Source organism: Bos taurus, chromosome 26, assembly GCF_002263795.3.
Source record: "Bos taurus isolate L1 Dominette 01449 registration number 42190680 breed Hereford chromosome 26, ARS-UCD2.0, whole genome shotgun sequence".
In the NCBI taxonomy this organism is placed as follows: Eukaryota; Metazoa; Chordata; class Mammalia; order Artiodactyla; family Bovidae; genus Bos; species Bos taurus.
Genome location: NC_037353.1, coordinates 37,226,237 through 37,246,150, shown reverse-complemented (window position 1 = coordinate 37,246,150; position 19,914 = coordinate 37,226,237). Strand labels below are relative to the sequence as shown.

General features: G+C 43.9%; 2 protein-coding genes across 6 annotated transcripts in view; one reads left to right on the top strand and one right to left on the bottom strand.

The window, feature by feature from the left end:
- The window catches only part of ENO4 (enolase 4), a 29,420-nt gene extending 22,462 nt beyond the window's left edge, over window positions 1-6,958 (bottom strand). For 3 of the 4 annotated variants that reach the window (NM_001205373.1, XM_005225754.5, XM_024985828.2), the window contains 1 exon segment: window positions 4,865-5,041. In NM_001205373.1, coding sequence (NP_001192302.1) covers window positions 4,865-5,029 — 165 coding nt within the window. In that variant the 5' untranslated portion in view covers window positions 5,030-5,041. 4 annotated transcript variants of the gene reach the window in all.
- The window catches only part of HSPA12A (heat shock protein family A (Hsp70) member 12A), a 173,193-nt gene continuing 158,152 nt past the window's right edge, over window positions 4,874-19,914 (top strand). The window contains exons 1-2 of one of the 2 annotated variants that reach the window (XM_005225768.5): window positions 4,874-5,030; window positions 19,085-19,172. In XM_005225768.5, the coding sequence (XP_005225825.1) occupies window positions 5,028-5,030; window positions 19,085-19,172 (91 nt within the window). In that variant the 5' untranslated portion in view covers window positions 4,874-5,027. Of the gene's footprint in view, window positions 5,031-18,628; window positions 18,909-19,084; window positions 19,173-19,914 lie in introns of those variants that run through there. The other variant, XM_059882074.1, reaches the window with a different exon arrangement.

Below are 19,914 nucleotides of genomic sequence, written 5' to 3'. Positions count from 1 at the left end.
TCACATTTGCTCTAGTTTCTAGTAAACCTCTCTGTGAATGTCCTCATTCTGGGATTAGTCTAGCAGCTCGTGGGAACATAAAGACTTGGATTTAGCCTCTGGTACATGGGGCAATTTGTCTATTGAACTCTCATGGGAAACTCACAGGCATGTCTTTATTTAAAGGTCCTGGTTCATTCTTTATGGGCCCTAACCTATCCTTCCATCCAAGATGCTGAAGTCAATTGGCTTCTAGAAAACTGCGATGCATTCAAACCCAAGAAGCCTTAAGTGGGTTCATTATCATTTCTCCCTACAAGGCAGGTATTTGAAAAGGTGAAGACTTATACATAGGCTGTACTTCATTTACCATCAGTTCATGCATAGAACTACATGTTCAAAGAGGACTGTTGGAACCTTAGTGACAGCAGTTTCATTGATGTGGAAGAACAGAGGTCATTTGGAAGTTGATCCAAGAAACAGAAGAAAGAGAATGAAGCTGAGGGAGAATATCCTCTCAAGGAGACTGAGTAAAAAGATTCAAGGGACTTCCCTGCTTATCCAGGGGCTAAGACTCTGAGCTCCCACTGCAGGAGGTACAGGTTCCATCCCTGGTCAGGGAACTAGATTCCACATGCCGCAACTAAAAAAAGATTCCACATGCCAGGACAAAGACCCAGCGCAGCCAAATAGATACACAAAAATTAAAAGATTCACGACTGGGCCCCTGTGCAGAGGGCTGGGAGCTGGGAGAGAAGGAAGAGGGGCGAGAGAAGGCCCACCCCCTCACCCTCTTTTATCTTCAGACAGTTATTCACTCTTTATTTACACATAGCAAACCAGGCCTCTGATCTTTCAGTTCAAAATCCAATGACCACAACCTACCTAACTGGTCATCTCACATCCATCGGCAATGTGCCAGCACTGAGGTGATACCCAGCAGAACTAAAGCAAAAGCCAATTTTCAAGCCATCCATGCATTTTAAGGATGACAGTTTGTATATTACTGTGTGTGCACGTGTGCTCAGTCGCTTAGTTGTGTCCAACTCTTTGCCACCCCATGGACTGTACGCGTGAGACTTCTCTGCACATGGGATTCCCCAGGCAAAAATACTGGAGTGGGTTGCCATTTCCTCCTCCAGGGGAATCTTCCTGACCCAAGGATTGAACTGGAGTCTCCTGAGTCTCTGGAGTTGGCAGGCGGGTTCTTTACCACTGAGCCATCTCGGAAGCCCAGGTATAGAGTAAGTATTGAAATGAAGTTAATAAAATAGGAGAAGAAAAATATTATCTAGTTTAACTTTTGTGTATTAGTGAGTTCAATTCAACAAGTAATGAGCACCTACAATGTACCACATATTGGGTAAGGAGGAAAATGGGACTAACTTTTTCAAATGTTTATGTACCTTAAAGGAGTGACTTGGTCTTGTTTATCACTGTATCACATTCCACAGTGCCTGGTATATTTGGGATTCATAAATTGATTAGTTGGAAAAGACCCTGATGCTGGGAAAGACTGAGGGCAGGAGGAGAAGGGGGTAACAGAGGATGAGATGGTTGGATGGCATCTGACTCAATGGACATGAGTCTGAGCAAACTCTAAGAGATGGTGAAGGACAGGGAAGCCTGGCATGCTGCAGTCCTTGGAGCTGCAGAGAGTCAGATATGACTTAGCAACTGAAAACAAGAATAAAATTTGAATCCTGCATACATGAATAAAGGCCAGACACAACCTGTCTAACACAACCTTGGACACTTTGTATACGTTATATTATTAACTTCTCAAAACAACTCTATAAGGTGGTATCACCTCAGTTCCAAAGATGAGCAAACTAAACTCCAGAAGGAAACCTGTCCAAGATAAAATAACCAATGTCTTCATTAACCAATGTCTTAAAATCACCAATGTTTACTGCTTTGTAACAGACTTAGTGGCTCAAGCCATTTACTTGCTCATGATTCTGCAATCTAGGCTGGGCTTAACTGGGCAATTCTTTGGTTGATCTTGCCTGGGGTCTCCTATACAGATTCAGTCATCTGTAGGCTGGACCCAATTCAGAGTACCCAAAATGCTTCCATTCACATGTGCAGTGTCTCAGCCAGGACGGCTGGAACATCCAGGGGCTCCCAGGCCATCTGTCTTTCTCACAGCACATCTGGAAGGTCTCTCACATCTGCTAGGGCCTCTCTCTACTGGATCTCTCTCTCTTTCACTCTCTCTAGCATGGCAATAGGATTTCCCTTCAGCATGACTAACTTCCAAGAGGGAGTATTCCAAGAGTACATCATGCCAGCCCTTACCAAACCTCTGTTTGCATCATACTTGCCAAGGTCCTATGGATCAAAGCAAGTCATAAGGCCACGACCCCAGTCAATATAGGAGGGACTTCCATAAGACTGTTCATTCTGGTGGTGTGGTTCATTGCTGCTGCTGCTGCTAAGTCGCTTCAGTCGTGTCCGACTTTGTGCGACCCCACAGACGGCAGCCCACCAGGCTCCCCGGTCCCTGGGATTCTCCAGGCAAGAACACTGGAGTGGGTTGCCATTTCCTTCTCCATTGGGGACCATCAATTTAATAGTTCACTACTGCTACAAAGCAGCAGAGCTAAGGATCAAATCCAATCTGCCCGATTCCCAATCACAAACTCTTAATCATAAGTTTTATGAAGGAGCTAATAGTATTGCTATTGCCCACAGGGATCTCTCCCATCCCTGAATTCTTCTACTATGTAAGAGAACCATGGAAGAAATGGCATTTGAGCTGGACACAGGAGGTTGTGTAGTATTCCACAGGCAGACAACAGGGAGAAGTTGATACTTTAGGTAGGCAGAATAGGATAAGCGAAGTGGAGGGAATTGGGAAACTTCACATTTTAAAAAAAGTCAGCAGGCCCATGAAGAGGAGCAGGGGAGGGAAGCATAGATAAGCCTGTGTACCAAAGTAGGGGCAAGCACTGTGAGTCGCACATACTGGAATGTGTTGGATCTTACTAAGCATGCAAGAGGGAACCACAGGAAGTTGAGTGAGAGAATGATGGTCAGATTTGGGATGAGGAACACTACTCTGGCAGCATTAGTTGGAGGAACTTGATGGGGGAGGGGGAGAGAATAAAGAGGGCCAGAACTGGGACAGCAACTGAGAAGAACTGGAGCAGCAACTAAGAAAATGAAATGGAGGTGCCTTTATGTCAACTGCTGAACATTCGTCAAAGCCCAAGCCAAAATTCCCACATGCTACAGCCCACAGGGATCTTGCCCACCCCTGAGTTTCTTTAACAAACACACAGTGATCTATTCCTCAGTCTGGCACACAATTCTGAACTACCCTATCTATTACTCCAGTTATTTTATGTATCAGTGGCCCTCGTCCCTAATTGAGGTAGAAGTTCCCAAAGAGCTGTGCAAACCAAAGCCCTAGCTGCCTAATAGACTGGGAAGAGCATTACACTGGGGGCAAGAGTCCAAGTCACCAGTTTTCACTTCTGCATTAATTCATTGTGAGACAAGAGCTTGGGGTCTTTCTAAAATGAGGAAGTTGGACTAGTTAACTTTCAAGAATTCCTCTGGCAAGAGACTGTGGAAAGAGAATGGAATTGGGAGTTGCATTCACTTATTCACCGTGAGTGTCCACTATGCACTGTGCTAGGTACTAGGGACACAGACCTGGTTTCATTTCTGTCATTCACAATGTTCCTTGAGAAAACCATCTAAATTCACCGGGCCACGGTTCCTTTATTTGTAATACAGAATCATAAGGTTTACTTCACCGCGGTCCTAGGGATGAAGTGATATCACAGTAACCACATAACACAAGGTGCGTCGATAAACACCTCCCCTCTCCCCTCCCCCGATTTGATGTATCGGCCAAGACCGAAAAAAAACAAATATTTGTGGAACATACCCTATATTAACTGCCCTGACAAGACGTGATTTTGAACCCTGTAGACACACTGCTTCTTTACTGCACTTACATACTCTGCTTGGTGTTGTCATTTTGCCTCACTGTAGCGCGAATCCCTACCAGTTCCAACCATGATACCTTTCAGAAGGTGGGTGTTGGTTAGTACTTACGGGTCTGGAAGTGAGAAAACGCCTGCCTTTGTTTCAACTGCCCACGGCTTTAAGACTAAATATACGCCAGATGGTGAGCAGAGGAGCTAAGGGGTATGTGAAAAGGCGAAACCCACCCCCCGCCGCCCCCACCCCTCTCCACAGGAGCTCACAAGCTGCCTAGGAAGGGTTTCAATACAAAATAGGGGGTGCTACAAGGCCGCTGCAGGACGATCAGTCCAGGGCGAAGGGGGCAAGACTTTGATCTGAATTTGAAGTTTAGATACGAGCTGGTCAGGTGGGACGGGGATCCCCGGAGCGCACGCAGGGCCCACAAGCCAAGGAGCCGAGGTTTGAAATCGACCGAAACTTGGCAGCGATGCTGGGTACGAGGCCCCGGGGTGGGCTGAAGGCTACGCTGTAGCGAAAGCCAAATGCGTTCGCTCCGTGGTCAAAAGGAGGCCGCTGAAGGTTGGTAAACTGAGCTATGAGGTATAAAGGACTGTGATTAAAGGAGGTAACTGGCAGCCGGACAGGTCCGCCCAGAGGTAGTGAGGATGCCTGCCAGCCCCTGAGCTGTCGCGCAGTAGCTACAAATCTGCCCAGAGTCCTCTTTCCTCCAGCAGTTTCCTGTCCACCACTTTCTCTCTCGAGATTCCTTTAGCCAGGTTTCCGCTCCGCTTCTTCCCTTCAGGATCCCCGCGCCGCGTCAACCCAGCCGGGACCCAGCGCGGCGCGCGTGCGCGACTCTGCGGCGCAAGCGCCCCGCGTTGCCGCAGCGCGGGGCGGGGGGAGAGGGGCTGGAGGGAAGAGGGTTCTGGTCCCAGGTCCCTACCAGGTGCCCGTAGACGTCGGCAGGCTGGAGGTAGAAGGTGGAGTTGAGCAGTTCTTCCAGCCTGCGCGGAACGTCGTTCTCGCGGTAATACTCCATCGCCTGCTGCTTCAGCTTCTGCAGCTCCCTAGTGCTCCCACAGCTGCGGCCGCCGCCTTCTTCCCCCATGGTAGGAGATTTAAGGCTACAAGCGGGGGTTAGCCTGGGGGCCCGCGAGCGTCCTCCCTGTCGCTAGGCAACGCAGCGAGATTGCCGACCTCAGATCTCGCGAGGCTTCCTGCCTTGGGTGCTTCCTGCCTTGGGTTCTTCCTGCTTGCGGCAGACGCGAATGGCTCCTCTGCCCTCCCTGTCCCTGAGGTTTTGACCCCCCCGCCCCCCCCCCACCCTGGGTTTTGGGCTTATTTACTCTTGAGACTAGCGCCCTTCTGGCGTTGTTTTCCAGGACGTGTTTCCCTGACGGTTTTCAGATGGGGAAACGGTTAACACTCTCACGAAGCGCTTTTTGCGGAGACGTGAGAGAGGGTTAGCCCCTCCGCTTCCAGCTGGGGACTCGAACCCCGGGTGGCACCAGTTCTCAGGTGCCGCTGGGACTCGGGCCATCAGGCCTTCCCCACTTTCCCCCTCGTTCCTCGCGATCAGGGAGCTCCTCCGAGCGGCGGCCTGTGCCGGCCCCCTCTCCTGGGGAGGTTGTAAGAACGCTGGGTGTCCTTCCCTAAGCTGTGGAGGACTCCGCCATTGGTTCGTTAGGCTGATGTTTACCTGCCCTGAGCCGAGCAGTGTGCTGGCTGTGGATACCGCGATGTCCAGCAGAGAACCGGCTACTCGCCCTCCTCTGGGAGATTAGTGAGGTGAAATTTTACCGTAGAAGGAAGAACAGTGTGGTTCCCCCCAAATTTGGGATGTACCTTAAGGACCGGGCCTAGGGTGGAGGTGTCACCGGCAAGACTTGAGGAAGAGAAGCAGGAATGAAGAACTGTCATTGGGTCATGTTCCTTCTTCAGAACCTTCTTAAGAGGCTGCCTGCGTCCTGCCCCTTTTAAATCCAGACTGCCTGCTTGGCTTCATTACACCTACCAGGTGTCACGTGCACTTATACAGCTTCTTAATGTGCGCCCTCTATTCTAGATTCTTCTGCTGCAGATAAGGGCTGAGATGGACCCGGTGTCCTTGTTCCCCTCTGTCCTTGTTCCTGGCCTAAGCAGACCATTCAAAACATTCATGCTGCACTTTTGCTCATCTGGAAAACAATCTTAACTACTCTGCTACTAACTACTAACTAATTTTAACTATTCTAACTCACAAGTCAGAATAAAATGAGAAAGTGAGTGAGAAAACACTTTGAAACAAGATAGTTATTTTCAGTAGAGGTCGGTATTTGTATAAAAATAAAGTGATTCTATAAATACTGTTAAGGAACCTAGAGGTGTACCTCCTTCACAACTCTGGGTGTTTTGTCCAGTTCTCTAATGCAGGAGTCCCCAACCTCTGGGATCCAGTGCCTGATGATCTGGGGTGGAGCTGAGACCGTAATAATTGAAACAAAGTGCACAATAAGTGTGATGTGCTTGAATCGCCCCAAAACCATCCCCCCACCTCCAGTCCGTGAAAAAACTGTCTTCCACAAAACCCTTCCCTGGTGCAAAAAGTTTGGGGTATGCTGCTAACGGAACATCTCACTTTCTGGGTTGGGATTGATGGTCATGGGCCTACCTTGTCCTTGGTAAATGGAAATCCCTCCATGGTAGAGCCAAGTCTGAGTCATCACAAGCACAGCAGAGCCTGGGCCTCCCACAGGGACAGAACATGTCCTCTGCCCAACAGGTGTTGAGGGAAGTTTTATTCAAAATAAGCCAGTTGCTGTTGCTGCTGTTTCCATTCCTCCGCACACCTTTCCTCACATCTCTTTAGATAGAAGCCTCCCACTTCTCTCATGCACCCATCCTTTAATTCCTGTTGAGTCCCACATCTTCAAAAAAGCCATGCCCCACACTTTAGCTCTCACCGTGGCCAGCCCTTCCTTTCTTCTGAACTCCTTCCCTGCTTGCAGTGTGGGCCACAGAGTTCAGCCCTCAGGGATGTCTTGACTCATGTGATGTCTTACTGGAAGATTGGAAGCATCCTGGGCTGGGACCATGATGTCTCAGAGCCTTCCCTCTATGACCTACTGGCCTACTAATTTTTTGAGGACAGGGACTTGTTTTGTCTTGTTCACTAAGATATTCAGTAAATTTGTTGAATGAATAGATGTATTTTACACATAATAAACACTTAACTCAAAGGTTTTGTGGTTAATGGGTGAGTAATGAGTACACCAGGCTGGCTTGAGCAAAGTCTCTATTTTCAGGAACAATGAGAAATACAAATGGAAAAGTAGTCTGAGGTGAGATCATGAAGGAACTGGAATACCATTCTGTAAGAGTGGGGAGCACCCCCAACCTTGTAAATATAGACTGGACAAGATGGAAGTGGTGTTGGAGAAGGTTAACTGGCAGCAGTTGGGTGGGCTTAGTGAGTGTTTGGTTATTAAAAAAAAAAAACATAGATGTAAGAGCCTAAACAGTAATGGTAGCAATGGGAAAAGAAGGATGAGATAGGTAATAGGAAGGGAGGATGAAAATCCCTGAATGGTTGGATGTAAGGTTGGGGAACCAAATATGACTCCAGAGGATAACTTGTAGAATTCTTTTTTGGTTGACAGAAACGTGGTAAGTGAGAGAGTGATCTGGTTTTGATGAAGGGAACATGGTGCATTTGGTTTTAGATGTGTGGAGCTTGGGGTATCCCAGAGGAAACAAAGGACTGACGATGCAGATGGAAGGCATCCACAAAGAATTTACAGTTGAATAAGAATAGATAAATCCTCTGGAAGGAAAAGAGAAACCAATCATCTTGAACTCAGGACCTAAATATTCAGGAGTGAATTCATCTAGGACAGGGGGAACAAACGAAAAAGACTTAGAGAAAAAAAGAAAAAGGTGCACATCCTAGAGTCTAGTGCAGAAAATTTTGGGACTCTGTTAGATGTGTGTGTTCATATGCACAGATTAAAGTCTAAAAACATATACATTTGCATGTTAATTGTGTCATCCTTAGGTGATGGGGTCTCTTACTTTCTCCTTTTGTATATTGGTAGTATCTGATTTCCCTGAAATGAGTGTATCATTTCTGTCACTTTGAAGCATTATGTTAAAAATATTTGAGACAAAGATATTAGATCAAATGTTGCAGGAGAATTGAAGACAAAAAAGATATTTTTAGGAACTCAGTTCTTCCCTTATGGATCATTCCATCTTCTCAAATAAAAACTACAGGCAGGCTTAATAAGTAAGTAAATCTGCCTCCTTGTTTGCTTCCCTCATTCACTCAATCAGCTGATATTTAATGCTTACCATGTGTGAGGCACTGTTCTAGGCCCTGGAGGAAACACAGTGAATAAAGTGGGTAACATTTCTTCTCTTTGTGCCACTTAAGTTCTATTGGCACTTCAGTAGCACTTACACCCTAGTGAACCACTGGGACACTGAACTGAAATAATAATAGATGTGAAAGCATTTTGAAAAGTTGGTATGCTAGGGGTCTAATAGCCTATTGGTGTTGACAGATCCAGAATAAATACAATTATTATTCATGAATATTCCAATTTTCTTCTTTTCCATAGATATTAGAAATATTAGGGTTATAGCTGTAAAATACATTTATGCATATATATATGTTATAGACTTAACACATCTTGTGCCAGTACCTTGGTGACTATTTCCGTTTCATCTTGAGACTAAATGTCCAAGGGCACTTACAGAGCATCAGAACTTGAAAAAGATTGAGTGCGGCTCACCCTAAAGATGTGAACTGGGGAATACATGAGGGGAGGGAAATGAAGGGAAGGAAAAGCTCAGGTGATGTAGAATGTTCTGGAACATATCCAGCAAAAAAGGGTAGAACTATACTCTCCTCTTTTAGAGAATGGGGCGCCTGCCCCATTGTTACATTTTCCTCATTGGAAAGGATGGACAGTGTGGGACAAGGACCATTTGTCTGGGAATTAGAAAACTCAGATTGGAGTCCCAGTGATCTCCAAGATCTTCTGGGACTTCATGAATGAAATGAGAGTGTTGGGCTAGATCAGTGTTTCCTAACCTTTTTCATTATGGAGACTCCTTTTAAACAACAACAAAAAATTGAGACAGCCCCCTCCCCCTCCACAGTCCATGTAACAGTGGCTGTGACTGTCATAGTGTCTATGAATTCAGTGGTCTCTCTAGAGGCATTTGTATATCATTCATGGAAGTTTTGTACATATGACAAAAATACATTTACAGGCAAGCCATTCTTCAGTGTCCGGGGTATGTTTGGTGTGCGTTTGGAATTACAGGCCACTTGCCCACATCCATGGGTTTCTCACGGACCTTGATTGAGTGAGAAGCACTGACCTGGGTCTCTTCATCTCAGATCTGTACTACTTATAGCTCTGAGTCAAGATAAAATACCAGGACTTGTTAGTCTGTTCCTATCTGCTAATTGAAGATCCTTTGTAGAGGAAATTAATCATTTTTAAGTCTGCATTTCAAAAAGATTTTCTAAGCTATGTCAGACATCACCTAAATGAATGGGGATGAATAAAGATGTATTTGTTCATTTTTCCTTAATCCTTTCCAACACCTTTATATAAATTAGAACCTGTTTGCCATGACTTTAATCTTCAAAAGTGATTATTTAGATGTTATTTCAGGGTTGCTATCAAGTGCTTGTTAATTCTTCTTTCCTGCAGTTCCCATCTGTGTGGAATATAATTTTTCATAGGGAACTAATGAACATGATTGCAGGTGCCTTTAATCATAGAATCATAGAAGCTGGAGACAGAATAGATGGAGATAGAATAGATGGAGATGCATTTTCCTCATCTAGAAAATGGGACTAATAATGTAACCCTTCCTTACCCATTTGTCATGAATGAGAAATATGATTGCCAAGCTAAGTGCAATATAAATAACTGTAAATGAAATGCTAAGTAATAAAAGTAGGAATGATTTGACTAATAAAAAATGTTTTTCCTAACTCAGTTTTTCATTACTGATGCCTCCTGGCAGTAGTCATTTCCAGTGTAATAGTACTAACAACAAAACCACAAAAACCAGAAGCAACTATCATTGATGGATCACTTTTATATGCCTGGGTCTTTCCTTTCATCATCCCATTGAATCTGCACAACAGTCACAAAAGGTAAGTGATTGGCCCCAGGTTACACAGTTAATAAAGAGCAGACATGGAATTTGAACCAGGGTCTGGCTGACTCCAGCGCCCACACATTTCCTACTGTGCTCTACTGCCTCTCAAATCTAGAACTTTCAGGCAGATTCTGATGCCTCGTGTCATCTTTTGCAAGACTCTTGGCCAACCTCTCTAGAGAAGACAGTTGGGTTCCTCACACTCAGCTTAGAGAAAGGAGCCTGGGCAAAGGTGGTAATCTCTTGATCACTGGTTCTCAGTCAGGGCTATACACTAGAATTACCTGGGGATTCTACTAGATTCTGCCAGGATTTTAGCACCATTAGAATTAAATACCACAAGAAGGATTAGCTATTCTATTCACTGCTGTGGTACTGAAAAATGCTGATGCCTGGTCCCTTAAAATGGAATCTCCAGCAATGGGACCCAAGCATGGGTATTTTCTTTTAATGTGTGATATTAATGTGCAGCCAAGGTTGAGAACCACTGCTCTAAAAGATTTCTTCATGGATTGTGTCATGAAGAGAATGATTACAGCTTTACCCAGGAATGGGTTGATAATGGATGCTGCCAAGACGATCTGGAAGTATTGGGTCTTGAGTCAGACCCCATGGGTTCAAGTCCTGGTTCTTCCAGTTGCCAGCTGTGTGACCTTGTACAAGCTACTTAACTTTTCTGAGCCCATTTTTCCCCATTGACGAGTATTTTCAACAGAATTACTATGATTTAAATTTAAAAATCCATGTGACCTTCTTCCTGCTGTGCCCTAATTGTAGTAAATGATGTCATTATTACCAAAGAAATTAAGGAAAAGGAAAATGTAGCATTTTTTGCAGTTTGGTGGTATTGTCTGAAAACCTTCATTTAGCTTTGTACTGGAATTCAGATGGAATTGAATTAAATGATAAGGGACCCCCCCCCCTTTAGAACAATATTAGTAGCCTTTAAACCTTAACCATTTTCACAAAATTACAAAGTTGATGTGTTATTTCTCTCTTGCTTCCCAAGTGTAGCAGGAAGCTGGAGTCATAGTCATAAAGTGAGTGTTCAAAACTGGCATCTTGTCAAAGGCTGTTTTCGATTCAGCCTTCTGGTCGTTTGTTCAAAGGGCTTTGACACAAGACCAAAAGATCCTGTTGGAGATGCTGCTGCTGGCAGTTTAATTGGTATTTTTCAGGGTGTAGACACACGATTTCTATATAGGCAGAATGAAACTGGAAACAGGGCAATTAATCCAGAGAGTTCAGACTGTAAGGAGAAAAGGAAAAAATTAGGCAAAAGAAATTCTTTTAAGCAAGCTATTTTGCCATTTTTAAATAGATACTTTTTAACTTTATAGAAATAGATACAACTTAAAGAGTATTTTTGTGACATAATTACGGGGCTCACAAAGCAAAATGAATGCATATAAAATATCCAACAAAGGCCAGGTTTTCTAATTTGTACTTTTTTTAATATGAAAGGGGCAAAATAAATGTAGTAATTGCATTTATTATGAACAAAGAAAAAGTTAAATGTATTTTCCACATAGGGGGCAGCAAAGAAGAGAGGAATCCTGGTTAAGAGGACCAGTTAGATGTTTTATCAAATTATAGCTAAAAATGTTTTCTCTTACTACTGGCACAAATATTGACTGGGTTTGTCTCTTGGCCCCTGAGAGTTGTCAGCCTGCCTATTTTGATGTTCTAGATTCTGCTTCAGAGGAATTATTTCATATTAGTAAAATCAAAAGACTGTCTGTTCCTTTGTAATTGATGATTTCTACAGGCCTGGTCATGAATCTCATGCTAATGTTAAACCTTCAAAAAATTATTTGGAAGATTTGAAAAATTCACTTGTCAAAAATTTAGGATTTGACTCTTTATATTTATTATTGGCAAAATGCAGGATTGTTGTTCGTGTTGTTTTCTCTTTTTATTCCTTGATTTGCCTTTTTTTCTCATATTTGAGAAGTTTGAGAAGTTCTTTGAATATTAAAAAAATAAATACCGGCATAGATGCGATGAAAATTATTTCTTGAAGAATTGTGACTTGGAGTAAATTCCCATGAATTTTTAGTGAATAAAATAGGCAAATTCCTCAATACTGATTTAAGTACATCTCTTTCATATATGACAATCATATGTAAATTTTTATCATTGGTCTCCAAAGTTATTTAAGGAGACAGTTGCAAATGATTCTTTAATGCAGATCTAATGTGTTAGATGCAATTCCTGTACAGTTTTTTTTTTTAAATGTAATTGTGCTGTATATTAGCAAGGGGTAATGGATCCTGTTTTTAATTAAGTAATACAATTATTACATTTTGTGATTGTGCATTCAGTACCTTAGGAGGATATTATAGAAAGGAAAGTAGTAATCATCAGTATCAGTTTTTCAGAAAAGCAAATACTGTTTCCATTAATACTTGAAGGAGAGACGTAGTATGGTGAAAAATTAAAATATTATTTCTAAAATGGAGGGAATTTTAATACATCATTAGTGATGCCTATCTTTGCCTTGGGCTATAGTCAGCATAAGTATATTTTAAATGCTATACAATTGGGGAAAGAAGGAAAAGAAACATGCAAGAGAATCTAACACAGTAATACTCGGACAGAAATAAAGAGCTGAGGTGTATTAGGGTGATTTTGTATGATGGTATTTGAATTTGAAATAAGTAATTGAGGCAAAAGTAAGGTTTGGAATAGAAGTATCAGGGTGCCCACTGGTGTCCATTTCTTTTTGTGTGCAGAGATGCAGCCAAAAGCAGGATCGAGAGTAATCCAGGGTCCACCCTCTCCTCGGCTCCCAGAAGGAGCTGCACTTATTCAAAGGCTACTGTTAGACTGTTGTAAGAATGTGAGTTGATTTGTGACCAACAGAGTGACTTAATATGTCCCTGAGCTTTTCTAAGGTACCATCTCTCCCAAAGTTCATGGCCATATATTTGTATGACCTTTGTGGGAATTTGAAAATGAAGAAGATTGTGAAATGAACTCACAAGGCAGGGAATTTCACAGAGAAGAGCCATCTTGGTTAACTGTAGATGTCTGTACCTTCTAAACAATTTTTCTACCTCTAAAATTTTAAAATTAGAGTCCCTGTTTGAGAGAGCTAGTACCAGATTTCTTTTGGGGGTATAAAATTATTCCTTGCCAGCACTTACTGGAATTTTTATTCACTTGTGGGTTTGACCTGAACTTTGGTTGCCTAATCACAACTGCTTTCTTTTCTTTATAGCCAAGCTGACAGGATATACGGGAAAAATAAAATTTCTGTGCTTGTTCTGAGCATACAAAATCAAAGGCTGTCTTTTGTAGGGTAAGACTCAAAGAGTATGTTTTATAGCATAAGAACAAAAATAAAGCTTTTAATGTATGATATTTGAAATAGGTGTTTATCAGTTTATAAGCTTAGAATGAATATTGTCCTAAGTATCATTTATTACTTTACTGAAAATAGAGTCGTTTTGAATTCTTAACTAAGACCATCGATAGAAAAAATATAAACATACAGATATCCAATTAATATTTTTTCTGTATATTTCTCATAAGCCTGATGTTAGAAAATTCGTTTTCTTTTTGGGGGGATAATTACAAATCTAAAAAAGCAAAAATGCAATCAAAATGAAGAATTCAAAAGTATAAGCTCTCTTTTCATTTATATTTGCGATAGACTTTTTGTCTCCAAGTATTTGTCCTATGAGAATGAAAGGAATCACCACGTGTGTTTTTTTATTAACTAGAAAGATAACCATTTTACCTTCCCCTGTGTCTGTTGCCTAGGTTTGATTGTGACTCACCAGGGGATGCCTTGAACTTTTCGCACTCTCTTCCCAGCCCTGATGCTAAGATAAAAATACACTACCCTATTTGACATAAAACCAGACCCTGGCTGGTAGACCAGAGACCATCACACACACACACACACGTCTATACCCTCTGGGGTAAAGGCTCAGCTGCCACCTCTGAGTCAGCCTGCATGATTTTTATGTTTATGAGCAACTCACCTTACTCTCCAAATTTAGACTTTAGGACTGTACACCTCACCCCATCCTCTCTCATCCATTTTTGACAAAACGCATAGCTAAAATTTTAGTTTTTTTTTTTTAATGAACTAGTCCTGTGGGTCCGTCATACTTGTGTTGATGACTAATGTGTGTCTATTTCCAGTAGATATTTTGTAATAAGCTATAACTCTGAAAGAATATGATGGGAGGAAAGGGGCCATGATCCTGTATCAAACAAACTGGAGAAAACCAGTATGGGAGCACTTAGTGCTTTCTGACTTTTGAAAGGAAGGAAACTTTGCAGCATGGAAATTGTAAGGCGCAAGAAAAGTAGACTCGAGTTTTTCATGGGGGAGGAGAATGAAGTCCCTGCTTGTATAGCTTCTGCGATGTCTGACTTAGTCATGACAAACTGCAGCTGAAGTGTCTCTCTGGATGATCCCATGCATTGAACCAAGGGATAAAAGAATAAAATCTTTTTCTTTCCTTAGCTGGTATTAATTCAGGAACTATAAAGCAAGTTTCAAATTGACATCCTTTTCTAACTGGAAAGCAAGCATACCTTATATAGAGAATACAAACATTTCAACAGGTACTGTTACCCACTTGCCTGGTGTTAACTTTTTATTTAAGCACAAAAGGTCTTAACATTTCTGTGTGTTAACTTTTAGTGGGTGTAATCCGTGAACACTGAGTAAATAAAGGGCTCAGGCTGAGAAGCCTGTGGCTTTCATTGCGAAAGTAAATTTACAGAATCTGATTATGAAGCATGTTAGGTCTTCCCTTTCAGAACAGTAAGCATGTACCTTTCATCGGATTGGTGTGCATAGACATAGAGATGATGTAGCACTTTAAAATGCATTCTTTTTCCTTTTTCTTTTTTTAAACACAAGTCTGGGAATTCCCTGGCAGTCCAGTGGTTAGGACTCTGCACCTTGACTGTAGAGACCCAGGTTCCATCATCCCTGGTTGGGGAATTAAGATCTCAGAAGCCGCATGGCACATCTAAAAGCAAAAGAAACAACCCCTCCCCAAACCAAAAAGCAAAACAAACACATGCCAAACATCTCGACAAACTCTCTTTAGTATGAAGTTCAAACACATGTAACCCAAGGTTAAGTTCTACCCTGTAAAGTCAGGTGGTTTAACATGTGCTGTGAAGATCTACATGAGAAATAGGACGTGCAGCCCCGTTTTGTTGTCTCTGAACTTTGGAATTCTATGCAGACCTCTTGCAGCGAAGATGCAAAAGTGAAACCAGTCCTGGCTTTGGGCAGATCTGATATTCATTCCCTGATGATGCGCTGGTTTGGCTTATTTTCTTCCTTTTCAAATATTCTTTCTCTTCCCCCTTCCAGAAATATGGTGAACCAGTGTCAACAGTGTCCATACAGGCTCCCACTCCAGGAGTTCACATAGAGGACACCAGGCAGGGCATCAGCCACTGGCCAGCCACCCTCCCACTCCCCCCACCCCCCACCATGAACGCCACCCTCCCAGCACTATTCTCCTCCTGTGCTTTACATATCTGGGATCTGGCCTTGATGGTTCGGGTCCTCCTGGTCTTGGCCTCAGGGCCTTACTTAACTCAACCCACTTTTCCTCTTGTCTTGACTGCCTGTCTAATAGGCAGAGCGGCTAGAAATAACTGTGTGACCGTGTTTTGTGTTCATCTCACTATTTGCCATGATAGGAATCATTCTTATAGATAAGTAAATCACAGAGCCGGGCAGAGCGTCCACCCCTTCATTTTACAAACCTCCCTCCCCCCAAAAAGAAAAAGACCTTCCCTTATAAAAAGCACACAGAAAAAATAAATTCCTGTTGTTGGTGAAAGATTCTGAACGTAATTCTTCTTATGCAGGAATCAGTTTATTTAATGGGTTTAAACATAAAGAGTTTTAAATTTTTCTTCATCATATGCGTAAAGGGAAAACACCTTTTATTATATATATAATGTATTTTGGTGTAATATGTGTAATTGCCCTGGTATCATGTATATTCTGACAATATTAAAAGATTTAAAAGTCTAAAATCCAAACTTCCAAGAAAAAAAATGTTGTACCTGTTTATAGTTATGAAGCTTGTACCACGACTTTTTAGAGGGTTTAGATGTAAAAAGTTCTATGGCTTTCTTCAGATTTATACCTTTAAAATGACCTTTTTATAGCCGAGTTCCCTATATTCTTTCAAGTAAGCAGGCAGATGTTTTTGACTTTTTTTTTTTAAGTACAATAAGAAGCATGTCTTCTGCCCTTCATCAGCTACAAAAAATACTCATGGCTCATCCAGTTGGAAGGTGATTCACCTGAAGCTTGGTTCCCAAATTAGTAACTGGGCAGCATCTCATTTAGCAAGTGGTGCTTCCCACCAACTGAGAGGAAAAAAAAAATAACCCCATCTCTCTCTCTTACTTAGATATAAACTTAGGCTTTCACTTGTCAGAGGAAAATGAAACCATCACTAACCACTATTTATTTCGCTGGCAGCTTCACGCCTACGACAAAGTAATTTTTCCCCAGATGAATTACTCGCTTACTCTGGTGCGGCAATGACTAATAAAGTTATTTATGAAAACTCCTTAAGCGTGTGGTCCCCGTTCCCACAGTGTGTCACTGCTGCCGCCAAGTGACAGTTCTGGAGAAAAATCAGCAAATCTTAAGCCATTAGAGAATCGATTCCTCTTTCCAAGCGAAGGCCCCTGCTACCCCTTGACAGAGAGATTGTCTTCTTAGGTGACAGGAACTGAGAAAGAATGCTCTCCTCAATCAGCTTGACCCACGTGGGCGTCACACCCGGCGGTGCCCCCCGCGCTGGAATTCAGGGCTTCTGAAAAAACAAAGCCAGGGGTGAATCAGAAAACAGTTTCCTGGGCTTCAACGAATATATCCAATATTCAGGTTGAGGCTGTTTTTAGCTCAGTTTGGGTCGTGTCCCACAGTCTCAGGCAAAATCATGCTTCGCTACAGGGAAGGGAAATTATCCTACAGATCCATCCTGCGCACCCAAAACTTGTAACTTTCACAACACGCCAACGCGGGAGGTGGGGTGGGGTTGGCGGGGAGCGGGGGGGGGGGGCCGGGAACCTATGCAAAGATTGTTCTCTTGAGCAACCCCATTCTTGAACTGGGCTAAGAGCTTTTCAATTGCCGTGACATTTTCAGCCAGGGAAGTAGCAGTCGTTGCAGAGCCATGTTTTACGGGCAATTACTTTATATGATCAATGGAGCAATTCGCCTTCCAGAAAGGAACCAAAGAGATCAAGTTAAATCATTAAAGAGAGAAAGAGAGAGCAGGGAGAAAAGGACTCGTCTCATTAGCAGGTGCGGGGCTGAGGGCTCCGCGGCGGCGGTGCACAATGTCGCTGGCCCTTTAAGACAATGGCCGTGCTTCCCCCCACACCCACCCCCCCGCCCCCCCTCCCCGGTCGCTGTTGACAGGTCTAAACCTCCCTAGCAGCCCATTGTGGCCGCAGTAGGAGGCACCTGCAGAAAATGTGCCAAAACCAGGCAGGGAGCGAGAGCTTTTCAATAAGCTCCGCAGCTGGAGGGACGAAGCAACACCAAACAAGCCGGCGCGGAGCAGGCACGTGATGGGGAAAGGGGTCGCCGCCAGCCACCTCCTATTGGCTTCCTGCGCACCCGTCGGTTCAATTTGCTGACATCCACTAGCCGGCTTTTCTCTATTTGCTTAATATGCTGAGGTATTTAGCTTAAAAGCACTAAATGCTCCATCACGACGAGCTGCTCTCTCCTTTTCCCATTTACTGTTATTAAGGACATTTTCCCCCATATTTTCTCTCGCTTTCCGCCCCAAAACTAAGATTGTTTTCTTTCGCTCCTCTCTCATGACTACTTACAGGCATTCTCTACCACACGCTGCTGCTGCCCGCTTGATTTTACTCGTTTTTAATTCAGGGACAAGTAATAGTGAAGGTCTCTGCTGCTTTCCTAAAGCGCACGCATCCTGGCTGCCCTAAGCACAGGTCTGGACAGGGCAATTGCGTTTCAGCTTAGCAGACCTTTTTTCTGCATCTTCTGAGTACCTTCCCTGAGGGCTTCGCGGTCAAGAATCTGCCTTCAGTGCAGGAGATGAAATGTGGGTTCGATCCCCCAGTCAGGAAGGTCCCCTGGAGGAGGAAATGGCAACCCATTCCAGTATTCTTGCCTGGCAAATCCCATGGACAGAGGAGCCTGCAGGCCCCAGTCCACGGGGGTGACAAAAGAGTTGGACTCGACTGAAGGACTTAACAGCAAACAACTGTGTACCTACCACTGTCCTTGGGGCTCTCGAAACCCAGACGTGAACAAGACCATGCTCCCCTTCTTGTACTGTTTAAGGATCCAGCAGAGAGAGGAAGTGGCTAATATAGGCCCATTTGTTTTGCACCCATGCACTTTTCTCTGTAGTACTGGGTTGGCCCAAAAGATGGCTGGGATTTTTCCATAACGTCTTAAGGAAAAAATCAACAAGTTTGGGGCTAACTGGATACTTGCAGCCCTTTTGAGAATAGGCAGAAGTGGAGGTGGGGTAGGGAGGGACCTGGGAGGTGCTGGTGGTGCTGTGGCTTTGTGGAGCCTGCCTTGTGAGTTGAGAGGACAGACTGGCAATGTCAAATCTCCAAGGTAAATGATAGATGAGGACCTCGATTTTGGCAGCTCCTAAGCGTCCGAACTCCTTACTTTCACTCACCACTTTCCAGTTCTCATGATATTTCCATGTTGTTGTTTTTTTCCCCTCACTTGAAGTAGTAAGGCATTATCTATCTTACAGATGAAAACATCTGAGATTCAGGGCAGAGCACCTTGTCCAGGGCCCCACAAGGAATAGGTGGTAAGTCAAAGGCCCACAGCAACTGCGCCCCTGCCCTCTTGCCCCCAAACTGCGGCTTCCCTTCTACCCCGGGCTGCCTCTCAGCCTGTCTGCCCCCCTGAGCACACAGTTTGAGAGCAGCCTGGAGGCACCCGAAGTGATGTGTTCACGGTGTAACTCTCTTCCCCCTCCTACAGATGGAGAGTGTTGGTGTGTACAGATTCTGTGGGTGTACAGCAAAGAACAAAATGAAGTGTGATTCCAGGTGGGAGATGACCGCTTCAGGTAGGAAATGAGCTGATATGTGTAAGTATCAAACGCGTCTGAAGTGGTCACCCCCAGGATGCCATTCCTTTAGAGAGGGCCGAGGTACTTGTACATCTGTGCACACGTCGTCCTAAGGTATTTGCTAAATCGTGGCTTGCTCAGAGTGGCTTGTTCAGAATCCCAACATGTGGTGAGAGGTATGAGAGAAAGAGGATCTCAGGCACTCGGCTCGTGAAGTCATTTCCCACCTACCCGAAGCCCAGGGTGGTCGGGGTCCACGCTCACAAGCACGGCTCGTGGAGCGGGACTTAACGTCCATGTAGCCCGCCTGGTGTACACCAGCCCCCTGCTCTTTGGGCACCGGGCTAAGGCAGGAAGAGATGGTCTCTCCCCTCAGCCAAGCTTGTTTATGCTTTAACACGTCTCTCCTCTCAGAGGACTGGTCTTCTTCCTTCTTCCCCAGTGCACCCCCCACCCCACCCAATTCTGGAGAAAACAAGTGGACTATTCATGTAACAAGAGAAAGAGTGAGCAGGGAAGGGGGGAGAGATGCCACCGACAAACTCCATTGAAAGCCGCTGGCTGTTCATTTACATTCACACTTTTAAAAAATGTTAACTAATGATGTTAAATGGTTTGCCAAAGGTCCTGGCAGGTCAGTTGTAGAAGTGTCATTTCTGCCTAATTAGGGCTCTTGTGGCTGCCCGGGGCCTCCCAGTGCAACTGGTGACAAGCCGAGAGCTGACAGCTTCAATTGATG